Raw genomic sequence first — 19,681 nt, forward strand, 5'->3', positions numbered from 1 at the left:
TATAAGTAGTGTTTGTCGTCAGTGAAGGAAAATCTACATAATTTAAGATGTGTATTTGCAGTTAATATTTACAATTCTAAATGGGAAGTTATTTTAAGGAGGAAAATGTCCAAGATTAGCTTAAATATTGGCCTATAGTGAAAAGATATTTTAGAAACTAAAGTTCTAACCAGTTTGGATTTGCAGGCCACACCTTGTTTATGAATTTGTATTCGCACCAACTAATAAGAAATGGAGATTTCTTTGTTTCACTCTCATTTTTGCTGGGCTTGGAAAACACAAATGAACTCGGTCTCCCAAAAGCCCCAGAAAGCCATGGATAAGATGAAGTAGATTTATTGTTTTATATAGGTTAGGTGAGATGGTTTTATATCTTAGGTGTTGTATTTTCTTCTGTTACTGGCTTTTTTTATGTAAAGAAATTTATCATACTTGTTTTCTTATAGGATGTACAGTTACCCAGCCCGTGTACCACCTCCTCCTCCCATTGCTCGTGCAGTGGTGCCCTCCAAACGCCAGCGTGTATCAGGAAACACTTCCCGCAGAGGCAAAAGTGGCTTTAATTCCAAGAGTGGGCAGCGGGGCTCTTCATCCAAATCTGGCAAATGTATGTTATTATAATTGCAACTAACTGTAACTTTCTTAGTTTCAGTCTCTTAAGGATGTAGGGCTTCGTTAGAAGTAGACAGGAATATTAGGAGTTGGAGCATCATTGTGCAGTAAATGACAAGAATAGTAATTTTGGTACTACTTTCATGTGCCCTCCTCATTCATTAATCTGCTCTCCAACCTTAAAGACTCTTTCAGGGTGGAATGAATCAGATATTGGTATGGAATATTAAAACTAATCCTACCATGATCTATTCCATGGGGAGGTTATTGTTTAATTTATTACAAGTTTGTATACAGGAAAAACATAAATGAAAGTGTTTATTTTTACATGCTTTGGGAGAAGTGTTTGGTTTTGTTGTTGTTGTCATTCTTTTGTAGTCCTATAGGTGATAGTATTTTGGGAACAAAGTAGATGGAAAGAGTCTTTAAAATAGAACGAAGGTGATAAAGGAGAGTGCTGTTGCCAGATATTGGAAAGCACATTGCCTGTAGAATTCAACTGGTTCTCACAAATTGATTGATTCTAGCTCAGGCTTTGCCTAATGATGGTCTGGTGTTATGGAGTCCTATGGGGATGCTTTATAGATACTTGTGGTTTCGTTGTTGAATCTAACCTAGTGGTTTGTTGTTTGGGGTTATAGTGAAAGGTGATGATCTTCAGACAATTAAGAAGGAGTTGACCCAGATAAAACAGAAAGTGGATTCTTTATTGGAGAGCCTGGAAAAAATTGAGAAAGAACAAAGCAAACAAACAGGTAAATGGTGTTCTATCTCAGATGTTGTTGGGTACTCTTATCATCACAAAAGGTAGTTGAAAGAATATGCTGGAGTAGTGGGATATGAAACTTTGTGAAATTGGGAAGGGAATTTTTGTGGGAGGATTTAGACTCGTGCTGCAGTTGTATGATCATTAGCTGGGGATTGTCTACATCCTGTGGACATTACTTGCCCCCTAGACAGACTTGTCCTTCTCATCCCCAGTAGAGATGAAGAATGATAAGTCAGAAGAGGAGCAGAGCAGCAGCTCCCTGAAGAAAGATGAGACTAATGTGAAGATGGAGTCTGAGGGGGGTGCAGATGACTCTGCTGAGGAGGGGGACCTACTGGATGATGATGATAATGAAGATCGGGGGGATGACCAGGTGAAAACTGTGGGGAAGGAAAGAAAGATATGGTGGAAGGGGGGGACTAGGGACACCTGGAATGCTTTTAACTCTGTTCTTTTGTCTCTTTTGTAGCTGGAGTTGATCAAGGATGATGAAAAAGAAGCTGAAGAAGGAGAGGATGACAGAGACAGCGCCAATGGCGAGGACGACTCTTAAGCACATGTTGGGGTTTTAGAACTCTCGTCCCATTATTTCTTTACCTAGGCGCTTGTCTTTGATCAAACTTTTCACCAGATCCTCTCTTAGTATCTTCCAGCACATGTTCACTGTTGTACCCAACTTTATCCTTCCCATGTTCATTAATTCTGCCCTGCGCCTAGTCCCTTTGCCACTTCCTTCGATTCTCCTAGTAGTTATATTAAGTCTCCTGTAATTTTGCTCTTTTAATTTTGATACCTCTTTATGACTTTAACAATAAAAAGGATGTATGGTTTTTATCAGCTGTCTCCAAAGGAATCTCTTGTTATGCAGGGAGTAAGCACAGTTCTCTGTTCCATTCAAACATGAGACTGGTAGCTACTTCCACAAGTGAAAAGGCAATCTCATTTAATTCAGTTCCCTGTACCTGAGAACTTTGAGTGTCTTCTCCTACCTAGGATTACAATGTGGGGCTAAAAAAATGTAACAGTGATTTTTTTTTTTTTTTGTCAATGACAGTTGTCAGAAATGCATAAAGAGGTACTTTCAGAAGAGGAATTAGTGTGTGCTTATATTTTTTTTAAACAGACTTTGTTTTCTAAAGTTGATATTGTGGGTTATTAATGTGAAACAGCCTGATGTTTGGAACTTTTTTCTCAAAATAAAAAAATATATTAAACCAGGAATTTGAAGAGGAAAAAATGATCCCAACCCCTGGTTTTTCTTTTTACAAAATTTTTCACTGTTTTATAATTGTTTGCTCATTGAACATCCATGAAATTTCTGTGAATTTAGCAGGTATTTTTATTAGGAATTAGTACCTAAGGATTTAGTACTTAGGTCATACCGTCCGATTCATATACACATCAGTTTTTTCTTGCTTAAATTTTGTTTCAAAAGGCAGCTTTTGGCCAGAGTTGGGGGTTCTTTGTAGAGTTAACTTAGGGAGTTCATATACCAGCTCATTGGAATTTTAAAAATTCTTTGGATCCTTTTACAGATGGTATCTGTGGGTAGCTACATATTGGAAATTAACTTTGAGTGAAAATAAATTTCATACCAGTCAGTAAATGACCAAAGATACAAAATTGAGACAGGACAATGGAATTTAAATAAGATTATTATTATATAGTAAAGGAGAAGGGAGAACAACATTAAGCTTACTAAGGATTATGAGTGTTTCCTTTGTTAGATGAATAAACTAATTAAATGGAGCAGGAAGTGAAGCTAGGGGCCAAAATAGTGTCATTTGATGGGTAGGGAGGTTGAGGTTCTTGGTTAACATTGTTCTCTGTTGCAAGTGATCCTGTTAAATCAGGGAGATTAGTCTTCACGTACATTTATCTTTTTCATTTTTGAAAGTTAATATTTGTGACAGGACCAATTTGGCGACGCAAAGGTCAAAGTAGACTTGAATTCTTCAAGCATTTTTACCCTTAATTTGGGCTTGAAAGGTTGCCTAACATCTGACATTAGTATTCATAAAAAATAGACTGCAGGAAAGTCACATTATGCTATTAGTATTTCTTGGTTTGGCCATTTTAGTTTGCAGTTAAACATAGGAGTCTCAAAGTCTTTCCATCTTGTGTGTTTTCTCCAACACCATAGGTCCATGTTTTTCCATTAGGAAACATATGAAAAGCAATTTGTCAGATTCTTTTATCACAAGCCCTTAGTTCAAAGGACATGTTCACCAGCTGTTATTCCCAAATAGTATCATTATCACTTGTTCCAAAGTCAACCAGTTTGTAAGGGTCTCCAGATCACTACTGGGTAATCCTTAATGGTAATTTTTAGATCTTGTTACTTTTAAAAGACAGTAAATAATAATAATTGGCTTTATATTACTCATAAAACGCTTAATGATTTCAGCTCATACACTGCTAGTAAATGGTTGGGTTAGTAATTTTTGGTCTCGTTACTCCCCATTTGGCCTCTCATTAAATTAAGGTTTTGGGTAAGTCAATCTCTGCTTTCCTTTTTTGCTCATTGGTATTAAGAAGGTGTTCAACTAAATGTCCTTAATCTAAGCTGGAAGGAACCTCTAAAATGGATATGATTGTCCTTGGCACACAGGATGGTTTTGAGGGGGGACCCCCCTGCCCCAAGTTTTTTACGTGACTCCTATCTCCGCAAGTACCCTATGCTTTCTTGCTATCCTTCTGGGTTTGAATAAAAAGTCCCTTAATTTGACCCTGCTTCAGAGTGCTCCATGTTTCAATTTCCCCCTCATTCAAAAAGCCCATTTTAGTTTTATTTACTACATTTGAATGAGGAACATTATCTCATCAAAGTAAATCTTTGCAGAGGATATTTGATTTTTAAAAGGGAAACATCTTAACTCAGTTGAACCTCTTCTTGCTGGCATGTGCCTTGGAGATAGGAATATTCCCAGGACTTAAACCCTCTACTTAATTGGAGGTTGATAAGAAAATACCTTACACATAGCAGGCACTTTGTGAGTATTTGTTGAATTGAAAGAAATGCTTGTCCTGGAGGGATCCCAATGCAAGTGGAAATATCTGAGCCTGGGGTTTGGCAGGCTGAACTGAGTGTCATGTAAATGAACAGTATAGGAATCTTATAGATAATACTGTATTGTAGTCCAGAAAAATTGTTGTAGAAAAAGGTTTTAGAGAATTTAATTATCTCTAGTTTTAAAAAAAAATTAATTTTTAGTTTTCAACATTTACTTCCATAAGTTTTACATTTTCTCCACCTTCCTCCCTTCTCCCCTCCTCAAGGTGGTGTGCAATCTGATATAGACTCTACATACACATCCTTTTTAAACATTTTCACATTATTCATGTTGTATAGAAGAATTAGAACAAGTGGGAAGAACCATGAGGAAAGAAAAACCAGAACAAATAGTATATTCAATCTGCATTCAGACACCACATTTCCTTCTGGACATGGGTGGCATTTTCCATCATCAGTCTTTTGGAGTTGTCTTAGGTCCTTGCATTGCTGAGAAGAGCTAAGTTTATCAAAATCAGTCATGGAACAGTGTGGCTGTTACTGTGTACAATGTTCTGGTTCTGCTCACTTTGCTCAGCATCAGTTCATGTAAGATTCCAGTCGCCTGCTCATCATTTCTTATAGCACAATAGTATTCCATTACATTCATATACCACAACTTGTTCAGCCATTTCCCAATCGATGGGCATCTCTTCAATTTCCAGTTCTTGGCTACCGCAAAGAGCTGCTATAAATATTTTCATACATGTGGGTCCTTTTCGCATTTTATGATCACTTTGGGATACAGCCCCAGAAGTGATATTGCTGGGTCAATAAAAATGTATGCACATTTTTATAGCCCTTTGGGCATAGTTCCAAACTGCTCTCCAGAATAGTTGGATCAGTTCACTACTCCACTAACAATGCATTAGTGTTCCAGTTTTCCCACATCTCCAGTATTTATAGTTTTCCTGTTTTGTCATGTTAGCCAATCTGATAGGTGTGAATATCTCTAGTTTTAACAATCATTAAAAGGCCCACCAGCTCTAAAAAAAAAAACCAAAAACCATATGATGTAAAATGTGTCAGGGTTTTAAGTAAATGTTTTCTATAGAACTCCCGGTTAAAATGTACTATTTTTACCCTTCCATTACTGTGGGCTTTTTTCACCTTTTATTTTCAGATTGTCCTAGCTATTATGAAGTAGAAGGTAACATTTCTAGGAAGTGTACAATAGTTTTTTGTTGGCAGGGGTTGTGTGTCAGGGCAGTTAGGTGGCTTAGTGGATAGAGTGCCAGGTCTGGAGTCAGGAAGACTTAAGTTTAAATTTGTGTGTGACCGTGGGCAAATCACTTTGCCTTGGTTTTCACATCTGTAAAATGAGCTGGAGAAGGAAAAGAAGAACTGCTTAAGTATCTTCGCCAAGAAAACCTCAAATTAGGGTCTGGAAGAGTCAGACATGATTGAAAACTGCTGAACAACAAAAGTTAAAAGAAGGGCGAGACTTTGGTAAGATACCACACTCATGGCTTTGAGCAGCCAGGGTTCCAGTTTAACCCAAATAAGAGGTGTGTAACCAGGGCAGTTTGAGTTTTTTCTGGTGCTCTTTTAATTGAATTACATGGCCAGGCATCTAGACACAAATCTGCTTCTCAAGTACCAAAGACAAATACTTCAGTCCTAGAATTGGAATGGTTAATTAGCGATATTCTTCAATATTATTTTACAGATGAAGGCCCAGAGTAACTTTCTTTCACTGTCGCATCTGCCCAAGGTCACAGAATTAGTAGATAAAGTGCAGATTTAGGACAAGAACACAGGTCTCACTTTTTTCATTGCTGCTTCTGCTGGTGATTCCATATTTGTGTTGATACCCAAGGGTTTGTATCAGGTAATATAATTGCTTTATGATAATGGAAAAGTGAACTAATTTGAAATGTAGAAAAAAAGGAATGAGATACCATGTCATGTCATCTCGTTTCAAAATTGATTAAGATAAAGAGTTAACCAAAAAGGAAAATTCCTTGTTATGAAGTACGTAGCTTTATAGAAATGGATGGCAGTACTAGCAATTTCTAACCATCACTTTGTGCTATTCAGTACCTAAGTGCTGATCCTTATATTATAGAGAACAAAAAATAATTGACAATACAAGGAAGCAAATCTTGTTGGGCATCTGTTACTGGCTGTGTATATATTCTATTTACATTATGTATTAGCTATCATTATGGAGGATTCTCATACTCAGACTATTGGAGCTTCTGTCCTAATTGTTATCCTGCTTCTAGACCTTCAGGCATTTTGCCACTTGCACTTCTACCACCTGGAGCTGTGGGAAGTTGTGTATCGAATTCCCTGTCAGAATATAGGATCATAGAGAGCTAGAAGGGACCTTAGAAGTTAAATTTTTGTCCTTTTATAGATGAGAAAGCAATCCCAGAGAGGTTAAGTAAATTGGACAACATTACATAGTAGTAAGTTCCACACCTGGCATTTCCGAACACTTGACTCCAAATGCCTTTTTGCCTCCCACTAACCATGCTTGTGGATTAGCAGACTTAAAACGCCTTTCCCTGGTGACTATTACATCTGATGGCTTTGATTTGTCATAGACAATTGTTGAGATGGGCATTCAAAATGGAAGGACCATGGCAGTGGATGTATATAACTTGTTCCAGAAAGGTAAGGGTGGTAATGTAGCACCACATGTCAAGATAATACAGTAAATATGAAAGGGCCTTAGAAGGCCATCTAGGCCAAGCCCTTTTATTTTGGAAATGAGTAAATTGAAGCCCTAGGGAGTATAAATGGTTTGCTCTTATGGTAATATTTAGTCATGTCTGACTCTCTGTGAATCCATTGTAGGACAAAGATATTGGTGTGGTCTGTTTTCTTCTCCAGCTCATTTTACAGATGAGGAAACTGAGGCAAACAGGATTGAGTGACTTGTCTGGGGTTACATAGCTGGTAAGTGTCTGAGGCCAATTTGAACTCAGATGAGTTTTTCCAATTCCAAGTCCAATGCTGTATCCACTCTTACCACTTAGCTCTTGGTTGTAGTAGATAACTACATGACATGTCAGTAAGCAATTATTAAACACCTATTTACCAGGCACTGGCTAACAGCTGGGACTACAGATATGATAAAGTCTCTGCCCCTAGGAGCTCAAAATCAATGGAAGAAGACAAGAAAGGTGAAGTGGAGTGGGGAGGGAGGGGAAGGTAGGCCATAGTGAAGAAAAAGTTCACAATTAGTGCAGTTGGTTGGGAAATGATGTCTGAGTTGTCCTGCTCTCTCTCAAATGGAGTAACAAGGCTGATTGGATCTTGCAAGATGATATTTCCCCAAGGATGAGGTTACTGGAGGCGTGGTGGAGAAGCCAAAAAAGTGCAAAATGAGTGCTGAAAATATGCTTCGTATCTTTTGATTTATGGTTCTTAGCCTCCTTCCAGCTTCCAGATAGATCAAACTTTGCAACTTTATTTCACATGAAGACCACATTTCCGTAATTCTCCAGCATCACTTCGCTCTAGAGAACTTTCCTGAGGGGGTTCCAGATATCTTCCCTCCCTCTTATGAGTGAAGTATACAGCCACATACCAAAACATCACTTATCCAGGACCTAAGAGCTACAATTATTTGGGCTTACTTAAGCAGAAGAACAGCTGCCTAGTGAGCAGGCAGAATGGTGAGCTAAAGCCACTTTTTGAACGTCAAAAGTGCTATACAAATGTCAACTACGTGGTCAGGAAGATGACGAGGCAACAAAGGTGATAGAGGAGCAGTTGAAGTACGAGCGTTATTGCTGAAGTGAAGGATGGGGAAAGCAACCAGCGGTTTGGGGGTGGTGAACAGCCTCAAGACTCAGCAGTGATTGGAATGGGTGGAATGAGGGCAGGCAAAGGTTGGGAAGCTATGAATCTGGGCACACTGCTGAATGAAAGAAAACACATTTTTTAAGCTTTTGAACTCAGCAAAAGGATACGAATGGGAAGAGAAGTCTCTGATCTCGAGGAGACTGTCATGAGTTCACATAGTAATTGGAGAAGACATTTTGTATAGGAAGTGGTAGATTTGGAATTTAAACATAGTTTCCTTTAACCCTATCACTTTCTATTTCAGCAAGCTGTTGATGCATATCTGATTGGAATTCCATTAACCCAATGAAAATAGAAGGAAAGAAAAGCAAAAGCTGTTGTGAGAGTATACTATGGATCTCACCAGATGGACAATGTTAACATTTTCCAAATCAAAGTCACAAATCGGGCATAGCACAGAGTATCTATCTTGTACTGCCTTAACATCTGGAATATTATTCCATTCATAGTAGTCTGTAATTAATTCTAACCAGCAAAGATGTGATCTGTGATGTAGGAGTGATGAAAACATTGGGAGAAAGTGACCATATCTGAGTATAGCAAAGGAATGTGTGTTCTATATTTTAGGAACACATGTAACAAATGACCAGAACCTGGATAGTAATTCCAAAGGATGAAGAATGATGGGAGGCTTGAAAATTTGGAATTCTTACCATTAAGTCAACAAAGGAAGAAAAAGGAGAGACTTCTAAATCACATGTGACTGAACACAGAATTTTTTGATGAGTTGACATCTTAAAGATATCAAAGATAATGTCAGAGAGGCAGATTTCTAGAATCTGAATCTAAGATACAGAATATGACTTGACAAAAATGCTAAAGAAAACTAATGACTAACCGGAGAAGAGAAATAGGAATACACGGACCCCTTAATTATGATGATAAAATGTTGAATGAGAACAAAAAGAATTGCTGAACTATTTTGCTTCTGTCTTTTAAGAAAATTTTGGGCAAAATAAATATAGAGATGAATTCCCAGAAAGCATCTAGGCAATAAAGTGTCCAGGTCCACACAAATTACATCCCGTGATCCAATAAGCTTGCCCCGGACCCCTGACAGAATTGTAGAATGCATTTAAAATCAAATGTTATGTGAAGAATTAGGAGCCTTTCAAGGTTAGGGGAAACCTATGAAATTTCATTTTGATTCCTGCCGGAGATTTGTCAAAGTCTGGATACTTCAGAACTTCAGTGGGCCTAAAAATTATAATTAGCTTAAGTAGTCCTTTACCTAGTACATATTTGAATCATTCTACCCCTCTCTCCTGTGCAATGTCCATTCCCACTCAATATACTGGATTCTTTCGCCGGGGTAAAAAAGTCTTCAGAGGTTGTGCTAAGATAAATCTGATCCTGACAAAATAGAGGCTGTCTAAGGAACTGAGCTTAACGTATCTAGGTACTATGTTGTAGTCAATATAGTGGATCACTTGGGAGTACCAGATTTGCAATCTTTGAAAGGGCTTGGATTCATTGCATGTTTTTGCTACATCTGTGTGGCTTTAGAGAAGTTATATATAGATGGGTATCCTTCAGTTTCCTGATCTGCGAAATTTGACTTGTTTGGACAAGATGAATTCAAAGGTCTCCTCTAGTTCTGAATCTATTATTCTGTAAATATCCCTAACCTTACACGATCAGGCCACTATTTTATATCATATGCATCATTGATATGTGACTTCTCACACACAATCTAGCCTTGTTAGTATGTTTCAGTCTGTTTAGTCTGAATTTTCATTCCTTTTTTCCAGCAATCATCTATGTTTGTGATTTTTCTGAGATTATGGTCCTCCATGTAGTCCTCTGGCATCACTGGAGAAGTATGGATGTTAAAAGATATGGGCTATCAGTTAAATAGCATTGAAAAGTCTTTGGAAACAGTGGACACTCAAGTATGATCCAAGGATTGCTTCCATCAAGTCTTTCAGAGTTTTGTCTCTAGAATGTACCATTTGTTCTCCTGGTCCTGCTCACTTCATTGTACAACAGTTCTTACAATCTTGGGATTCTCTGAAACTGTTACATTCATGTGCCATAATTTGCTCAGCCATTCCTGAATTACAGGCACCTTCCTTAATTTCTAGTTCTTTGCCTTTAGAAAAAAATCTGCTTTTTTTTTTCAACTTTGCCAATCTGATGGGTGTGAGGTTGAACCTCAGAGTTGTTTTAATTTTCATTTCTCCATTAGTCATTTGGAACATTTTTCATATTGCTATTGAGATACTAAATTTTTTTTCTTAGAAAACTACTTGTTCCTATCTTTTGCCTATCAGTTGAAGAATAGGTCTTTTTTCATAAATTTGAGTAATTTCCTTATATATCTTTGAAATAAGACCTTTATTAGAGAAACTTACTGCAAAAATTTTTTTCCCTCAGTTAATAGCAGCATACAACTACACTGTCTTTTTTTTTCATATACCTTATTGTTTTTACTAATGAAAATCTACTTTTTCCTTCTCTCAGCTCTCCCCATCCCTATCCAATAGAAAAAGAAAGAAAAGCGAAACCCTTGTAATACATACGCGTAGTTAAGCTAGACAAATTCCTGTTTTGACTATATTCAAAAACTATGTATGTCTCAATCTGTGCCCTGAGTCCATCACCCCTCTGTCAGGAAGTAGAGTAGCATGTTTCATCATAAATCTTTCCTTTCCCTCCTACTTCCCTGTTGAGTGAAATGTATTTTTATATCTAACAATTGCATGTTTTCTTCCCTCCTTTAACCAGTTCAGATGAAAGTGAGATTCAAGTGTGATCTGCTCACCCCACCCCTTATTTATTTAGTCTACTAGATGCATCCAAATTATATGAGATAATTTCCTCTACCATCTCCACATATTAGAATGTAAACAGTTTATCTTTGTCTCTTTTGATTGCTTGTTCATGTGGACCTTTTATAGTAAACAAAAAGGCTTCTGACTGGGGCTGGATGAGAGATTCTACTGTATTCCCGGTGACAGAGCCACAAAGCTGCTGCTTGCTTCTGTCCTTGTTAGTTCCCTAGTACATAGCCTTGTAGGTATAGATGCCCTCCTGATTCTGCACTGGATTGGTGACCCAGCGCTGGGCTGTGAGCAGCGGAGTTGTCAGTTGGCACCTCTTCCTGATTTCTTTGCAAAAGGTCAGGCCCTTCTTGCCATATCTCTTCAGTCCCCTGCTGGAATATTCCACACAGCTTGTTCCTAGCTAGACTTTCCTCAGATCTCTGTCTCTTTCCCTGTGCTGACCAGAGCTAAAAAAAAAACTACTCACTGTGATTTTTTTTATTTCTTGGATTTCTGTAACAACAGTGTGGCTATCAGCCGCTGCTGAGGTGTAAGACCCAATGAGACCAGCAACAAGAGCTGCCAGCACAGGTTCTTTGATCTGCTTTTCTAAGGAAAGCAACTTTAAGGGGTTAACAGTCTCACGTTAATCAAACATACATATATCATTCTCTTAGTTCAGGGGGAAAAGCCAGCACCCTGAACTTAAGAGCAAATACAAACAAATTACAGAGACAATATAAACAGACCAAATCACAATTTGTAGTTACTAGATAAGAACCAATGGGTCTGGGTTAGCAAAACAGGGGGGCAGTTACAACGGCTTGCCCACAGTCTCAACACTCCTACCATGAGTGAACTCCTAAGGCAAAATGCCAGTTTCTGAGTTTATATACCCTGTTCAGGGTCAAAGGACATCACAACATGCGACTGAAACCCACGTGACCTAAGTGTCACAAATGTGACTCAAACCCATGTAAACTAGCCTTTCCCTTGAGGTAAGGAGGTCATCAAAGACTCCCGATTTAATCAAAGAAACAAAGGCCAGACTCATCAAGGGCATTTGATTAAATAAGTGATAAAAGAGAAAACATTAAAAAAAATCCCACCTTAATTACCGATACAATTTCCTGATTAGGATGTGATCTGGGGTAGATCTTTATGAAGTAGTTATGGGGGTGAGCTTGGTTGTACTACTTCCACTCTGGCATCTTGTTTGGTTCCCACTTTTTAAAAAAAGTATATTATAAAATCTGTGTTTTACTTTCAAAACTCTTGCTTTTCTATGCTTTCTTCAAAACTTCCTTCTGTTCTATTCCATGCATTTCAAAGAACATTACACTAGCCTCCCTGTCTTTTTTTTATTTGCATCTTTTTGCAAACTCCAACTCTATTCAATCCCCCATAATTAAAAACTGAGAGAAGAAAAGGACAAATAAGCATAGTCAAGCAAAATGAATCTGTACTGACTCCACGTCCAAAAATGTATATCTCTGCACCTTGTGTCTATCACCTTTCTGTCAGGAGTTGGGTACCATGCTTCATCACAGGTTGCCTAGAAGGATGGTTGGTCATTGGGTTGACTGAGTTCTTATGTCTTTCAGAGTTGTTTTTCTTTACAAATTTTTTTGGTCTTGTGTGAGTAACAGTAAGGAGGCCAGTGTCACATGATCATACCTCAGTAGGGTGAGGGAGGAGTAGGAGCAGGTTGCAGGAAGACTGGAAAGGAAGGAAAAGAGAAACCCAGGTTCTGAAGAGATTTAAAAGCCCAACAGAGGATTTGATACTTAGTCCTGGAGCTAATAGGGGACTTTATTGAATAGGGAAGACCTGAGTTGTAGGAAAATCAGTTTGACAGTTAAGTGGAGGTAGGACTGGACTGAGGAGAGACTTGAGGGAAGGAGACCAATCAGAAGTGGTACAGACATGAGTTGATGAAGGATATCTAACATTAGACAGAGGGGATGAGAGTTGAGGATGATACCTAGGTTGTGAGTCTGGGTGATCAGGAGGATGGTAATGCCCCCAATAATATTTGTTAAGTTAGGAAATAGAGAGGGGTTGGGAGAAAGGATAATGAGTTCAGTATTGGACATGCTGAATCTCTAGTCTTAATGTCTACAAGATATCTAGTTCTAGAGATCTGATAGACAGATGGAGAGGGTGAGACCAGAGGTCAGAAGAAAGGCTAGGGCTGGATGAATAGACCTGAGAATCTTCTGCATAGAGATGCTAATTGAATCCATGGGAGCTGACAAGATCATTAAGTGAAATAGCATAAAAGGAGAAGAGGGCACAGGACAGAGCCCTTTGGTGGGGGACATCTACAACTAGTCATGACCTGAATGAAATTTCAGCCAAGGAAACTGAGAAGGAACAATCAGACAGGTAGAAGGAGAACCAGGTGAGAGCAGTGTTGACAAACCTAGAGAGAAGAGAATGTCAAGGAGAAAGGGGCATGATCAACAGAGTCAAGAAGGATGAGGACTGATAAAAAGGACATTAGATTTGGCAATTAGATCACTGGTAACTTTGGAGAGAGCACTTTCAGTTGAATGATGAAATCAGAAGCCAAATTAGAGAGGGTTAAGAAGAGAGTGAGGGGAAAGGAAGTGAAGGAACTTATTATAGACAGTCTTCTTGAGCAATTTAATCATAAAAGGGAAGAAAGATAAAGGACAATAGCTAAAAGGGACAATTCAAGGGAAGGTTATTTCTTTTTTAAGGGTGGGGGAAACATGGACTTGTTTGTAGGCAGCAGAGAAGCTTCCAGTAGGCGTTGAAGATGTTTGAGGGAGTGTGAATGCTAAGCATGTAAAGGGGCTTACCTTGGCAAGGTGAGAAGTTACCTTTGAAGGAAAGCATCTGAGTGGTCTGAGATGAAGAGGTGGGGAAAAGAGGAAACTCTCAGCAAATGGACTCCAGTTTTTTTATTTTTTCCCACTGGGCCTGGAGTCTGGAAGGCTCATCTTCTTGAGTTAAAAAATCTGGCCTCAGATACTTACTAGCTATGTGATCCTGATTGGGCACTGCAGTATCTTTGCTAAGAAAACCTAAATGGGGTAATGAAGAGTCAGTTATCACTAAAACCACCAAACCAAGGATAGTCATTTGACCATCTCTCTTAGACCAAAGACAATCATGGGGAAGGGAGGAAGAGTAGGGTGATCCCCAGGGTGGCAATCTATCCTAATTGGTTAACAATGAGAGAATGGATGTTACAACAAGGGGCTGAGAGTGACATCATGTCACCCTTTGATGGAGAGAGACTATCTCTATACCCAGACCACCACCATTCTTGGGCAATTTAGACAAAAGGGTCTGTCTCTATACAAGCTTGATTGAATGGAATTTACCTTAGACTAGAGGTTCCTTGTAAGGTTGAGTGGAGATCAATAGAGAAGTTTAACTCAACCTTGAGACTGAGGTCTTGAAAATGGAAAAAGGGCCAACTCTGAATCTCACCAAATTATTAGTTACTAATAATCATTTCAAAGGGTTTTCACATGGAAGAGGAATTAGACTTGGGTTTTTTTTTTTTTCCTAGGGAGAGTAGAAGTAGGAATAATGTGAGGAAAATGTGAATGGGAAGATTTGGCTTTATATAAGTTGAACTATTGTTCTTTCTAATTATTATTAGTTACTAATTATTAGTTAATCATTTCAAAGGGTTTTCACATGGAAGAGGAATTAGGCTTGGGGTGTTTTTTGGCTAGGGAGAGTAGAAGTAAGAATAATGTGAGGAAAATGTGAATGGGAAGATTTGGCTTTATATAAGTTGAACTATTCTTTCTAACTCTACCCCAGTACAATTTACCACACTAAGCTTAAACTAAGGGCATGAACTATAACAATATTCATGATTTTATTGTATTTGGTAAGGATTGTGATGAAATGTCCCTTCCTTTATTATTGATGAATGTTTATTATTGCTATATGTTAGCAGTGTTATAATATTGTAAACATTTTAGAGACAGTTTTGGAGAACTACTTCTCTAAAATGTGTGAAGGAAAATTGGCAAATGACTCAGGCACCGATTCAATATAGGAATGTGGGTGGAACTGACATCTACCAGAAGGGAAGTAAGCATAGGAAAGGTGTATTGGTTCCAGGACATATCTGTATAGACTTCTGGCTTAGTTGAGTGAAGGTATAGTGGGCCCTGAGAGTAACCAGCTGGTCACATCATCATCAGCTAAGTGGATGCAAGCATGTAAATTGCTGTAGTAAAAAAAGAAACATTGGAGGATGAGTTTAGTTTGACAAAATGTCAACTTCTTGATTTCTTAGTTTCCTATGGATTCTCTCAACTCTGGATTGTCTGATCATTTAACCCATTTGTCTTATACCTTGGATTTCGCTATTCTGTATATAGGAATGGAATATACATATATAGGAATATATATCCTCTGGGATGTAGATCCCAGCAATTGACCTGGGATGCCTATCCTTCTAATTCAGACCCTGCCTCTTCTGCCCAGTTGAGGGTTATTGCTCCCCTGCCGCCACCAACTACTATTGTTTAGGACATTATTGTTTGACTCTAAATGTAAATGTCACCTTTGTGTGATGGAGACATTGCCATGGCAGCATTGGTTGCTGTATTCCTAGTGCCCAGTAGTAGGCTCCAGAGACCATAGAGATATGACTACCATTATTGCAGATGTCAGAAAAACTAGCCATGATACATAATACATTTGAGACTCTGGAGACTATAGATTCCTACCTTAGTCGATGCTTAGAAACAGAGGCACCTAGAATTTTCCAAACTATTGGTAAATAGGTAGAATATTTGTCCCTGGGTTTATAGTCCAGGGTAAATTGTTCGTATATCTCTAACTCTAGGGATTTCCTATAGACTGGACCAAAGCAGCCTTTGTGGTAGACTGCTTCATGGAGCAGGTTTGACCACTGAGCCATTCACTCATTGATAGATAATAACCAACTATTACTGTGAAAAGGGATTCTATGGCAACTTAAGGAGACTTGATACTCTCTCTTCCCTGAAATACAATCTTGCAAATTAGCAAATTCGTCTCTTTTAGACAGGAAAAGGATTGTAATGAAACTTTTTTAACATTCATTTTTTAAATTTTGAGTTCCAAATTCTCTCTGTTCCTCCAGCACCTTCTCCACTAATTGAGAAGGCAAGAAGTTAGACATATGTAGTCATGCAGAACATATTTCTATATTAGTCATGTTGCCAAAAAACAAGCAAGAAAAAGGAAGTGAAAAAAGATGCTTCAATCTATACTCAGAGTTCATCAGTTTTCTCTTTGGAGGAGGTCAGCATTTTTTTATCATGAGTCCTTTGAAATTGTCTTGCATCATTGTATTGGTCAGAGGAGCTAAGTGTTTCATACTTGACCATTGTTACAATATTGTTTTTACCGTGTACAATGTTCTCTTGGTTTTATTCATTTCACTTTGCATCAATTCATATGTGTCTCCAGGTTTTTCTGAAACCATCTCCCTTGTCATTTCTTTTAACACAATTGTATTTCATCACAATCATAAACCACAACTTATTCAACCATTCCCCAACTGATGGACATTTCAAGTTCCAATTTTTTCTCACTGTAAAAAGAGCTGCTATAAATATTTTTGTACACAGAGGTTCTTTTCCTTTTTCTTTGATCTCTTTGGGATGTGATCTTTGCCCTGTCTGACATGCAGGGTGGAATCTTCCATTTCTTTTCATATGCTGTCAGGGCTTGACATAAAATGCTCCTATTCATCTGTATATTATGAACAATAGGAAGAGAAATTCCTTTATAAATACCTAATTTCAGTGTAAAATATTTGGCATCTAGACACACAGGAACTATATGAACACAATTATAAAACACTGCAATTACAAAACATCTAAATAATTAGAGAAATATTAATGCTCATATATAGGCTGAGTCAATATAATAAAAATGATAATACTACCTAAATTAATATTCAGTGCCATACTAATCAAACTCCCTGAGAATTACTTTATATAATTAGAAAAATCAATTTTAAAAAAGTCATCTGGAGGAACATAAGTTCAAGAGTATCAAGGGAATCAGTAGTATCACATCTTTAAATGACAAAGTTATTATTATTAAAAAAATTGTACTGGGTAAGAAAAAGAGTGGCTAATCAATGGAATAGATTAGATATATAACATACAGAAGCAAATGAGCAAAGTAACCTAGTGTTTGATAAACCCAAAGATTCCAGCTACTGTGGCAGCAACTCACTGTTCAACAAAAACTATTGGGAAAACTAGAAAGAAGTCTGGCAGAAACTAGGTATAGATGAATATCTCACATAATGATATGTTCAAAATAATTATAAGATTTAGGCATAAAGGGTAACATAAGCAAATTAGTGGAATATGGAAGAAATTACCTTTGAAATCTATGGATGAGGAACAGTTCATGACTAAATGAAAGATAGAAAGATTTGCAAGAGGTAAAATGATGATTATATAAAATTAAAAAGTTTTACACAAATAAAATGAATGTGGCTAAAATTAGAAGAAAAACAAGAAACTGGTTAAAATCTCTGCGGCACATTGATAATAGAGTAATTCCTAAGATATATAGGGAACTGAGTCATATTCACAAGAATAAAAGCTATTCCCCAGTTGGCAAATGGTCAAAGGATATGAATAAGCAGTTTTCAGGGAAAGAAAACTGAGCTACCAAAAGCCATATGAAAAATTGCTCTAAATCACTAATGATTAGAGAAATGCAAATTAAAATAACTCAGAGGAACCACCTCACAACTATCATGTTGGCTAAGATGCCAAAAAAGGAAAATCACAAGTGTTAAAGGGACTGGGGAAATAAATACACTAATGTACTCTTAGTGGAGGTGTGAACTAGTCCAACCATTCTGGAAACCAATTTGAAACTGTGCTCCAAAAGCCATTATTAAACTATATAACATGTTGATCCAGAAATACTAGGTCTATGCTCCAAAGAGATCAAAGAAAGAGGAAAATGAGCCATCTGTACAAAAATATTTATAGTAGCTTTTTGTGGTGGCAAGGAATTTGAAAATATGGAGCTTCTTATCAATTGGGGAATTGCTGAACAAGTTATAGTATATGAATATGAATACTATTTTGCTGTAAGAAAAGATAAAGGGAATGGTTCAGAAAAACCTGGGACCATGTATATATGAACAGATGGAAAATGAAGTGAGCAGACCCAGGAGGATAATTTATACAGTAACAGGAATATTGCAAAGATAATCAACTTTGAAAGACTTAGTAACTGATCAATACAATTCCAAAGGATTTATGATGAAACATTCCGACTGAAGCATATATTCTTTGGGCATGGCTAGTGTAGGAATTTGTTTTGTATGACTATACGTATTTATAAGGATTTGGCTTTTCTTGCCTTCTCAGCGGGTAGAGAAGTAGGAAAAGGGAGAGAGAGCATTTAGAACTGAAAACAAAATAAAATTGAATTTTAAAAAATGAACGGCCCTTTCCCCGCAGCTTCCCACCAGATTGGCTTTGGGACTAACCTTTCACTGCTGCCCTACCTTCTCATGGAGTGAAGATGGCAACCAGCTTCCTGGTGCATGAGAAGATGTGGTTTGACAAATTCAAGTATGATGATGCAGAGAAAAAGTTCTATGAGCAGATGAATGGTCCTGTGCCTGTCTCTTCCCGACAGAATGCAAACACCAGCTCTTCCAGCGGTCCTGGTGGGAACCATAGTGAGCTGGTCACCAGAATTTCCAATCTAGAGGCAGAGAACCAGAGCTTTCCGAGTGTGATTCAGGACCTATGGCTCACCGTCTCCAAGCTCGAAATCAGAATGTGTACCCTGGAGAAATACTCCCCCTCCCACTGCTCTCTGCAGAAGGTGGAGCTACTCACCACATCACCTGCTAAGAAGACAGCCACCCCAGCAGAGGATGATGAGGAAGATGATGATATTGACTTGTTTGGTAGCAATGATGAGGAAGAAGACAAGTAAGCATCCCAACTTAGGGAGGAATGGCTTAGACAGTATGCAGAAAAGAAGGAAGGTCAAGAAGCCAGGGCTGAGTGCAGTTTTCCATCCTCCTAGAAGTGAAGCCTTGGGATGATGAAACAGATATGGCAAAGTTGGTGGAGTGTGTCCACTCCATACAGCTGAATGGACTGATCTGGGGAGGCTCCAAGCTGGTGCCTGTGGGGTATGGCATTCAGAAGCTGCAGATCCAGTGTGTGGTAGAGGATGACAAGGTGGGCACAGACATCCTGGAGGAGGAGATCACCAAGTTCAAAGATTATGTGTAGAGCGTTGACATCACTGCTTTCAACAAGATCTAAAAGTCCTCTGAATATGTGTGAATCTGTAACCAAAATAAAGGCTGAGATTTGGGAAAAAAAATGAATGCGTGTATGAGATTGTCTCCCCGCTTTTTCCAGTAGTATTGGGAGTTAATTGGCTGGTGCAGCACCATCAAACCTTTGTGGGAGACCTGAGCAAGGTTTATCTTCTATCCCAAGAAGTGCTGGATATTGTCCTTTGTACAGCTACATGCTACCTTTAGCAATAGGCTCCAGATGGATATCATTACCAGTTTTTGGAACCCTCCAAGTCCTTGCCCAACACCACCAATAATAAATAGTATTTCATCTTCTATGTTCAGAAGTTCTGGGCATTTCTTTTTTATTTCTATTC

General features: G+C 38.1%; 1 protein-coding gene and 1 pseudogene across 9 annotated transcripts in view; both read left to right on the forward strand.

Annotated features, from left to right (window-relative positions):
* Positions 1-2,474, forward strand: part of HNRNPC (heterogeneous nuclear ribonucleoprotein C) — a 55,897-nt gene extending 53,423 nt beyond the window's left edge. For 5 of the 9 annotated variants that reach the window (XM_036734900.1, XM_036734901.1, XM_036734897.1 and 2 more), the window contains exons 6-9: positions 447-607; positions 1,254-1,367; positions 1,594-1,754; positions 1,851-2,468. In XM_036734900.1, the coding sequence (XP_036590795.1) occupies positions 447-607; positions 1,254-1,367; positions 1,594-1,754; positions 1,851-1,934 (520 nt within the window). In that variant the 3' untranslated portion in view covers positions 1,935-2,468. Of the gene's footprint in view, positions 1-446; positions 608-1,253; positions 1,368-1,593; positions 1,755-1,850 lie in introns of all 9 variants that reach the window. The other 4 variants (XM_036734898.1, XM_036734902.1, XM_036734899.1 and 1 more) reach the window with 3 other exon arrangements.
* Positions 2,475-18,557: 16,083 nt separating this feature from the next.
* On the forward strand, positions 18,558-19,326 carry LOC118829982 (annotated as a pseudogene).
* Positions 19,327-19,681: the final 355 nt, after the last annotated feature.

The sequence above is a fragment of the Trichosurus vulpecula genome, chromosome 8 (genome assembly GCF_011100635.1).
Source record: "Trichosurus vulpecula isolate mTriVul1 chromosome 8, mTriVul1.pri, whole genome shotgun sequence".
NCBI lineage: Eukaryota > Metazoa > Chordata > Mammalia > Diprotodontia > Phalangeridae > Trichosurus > Trichosurus vulpecula.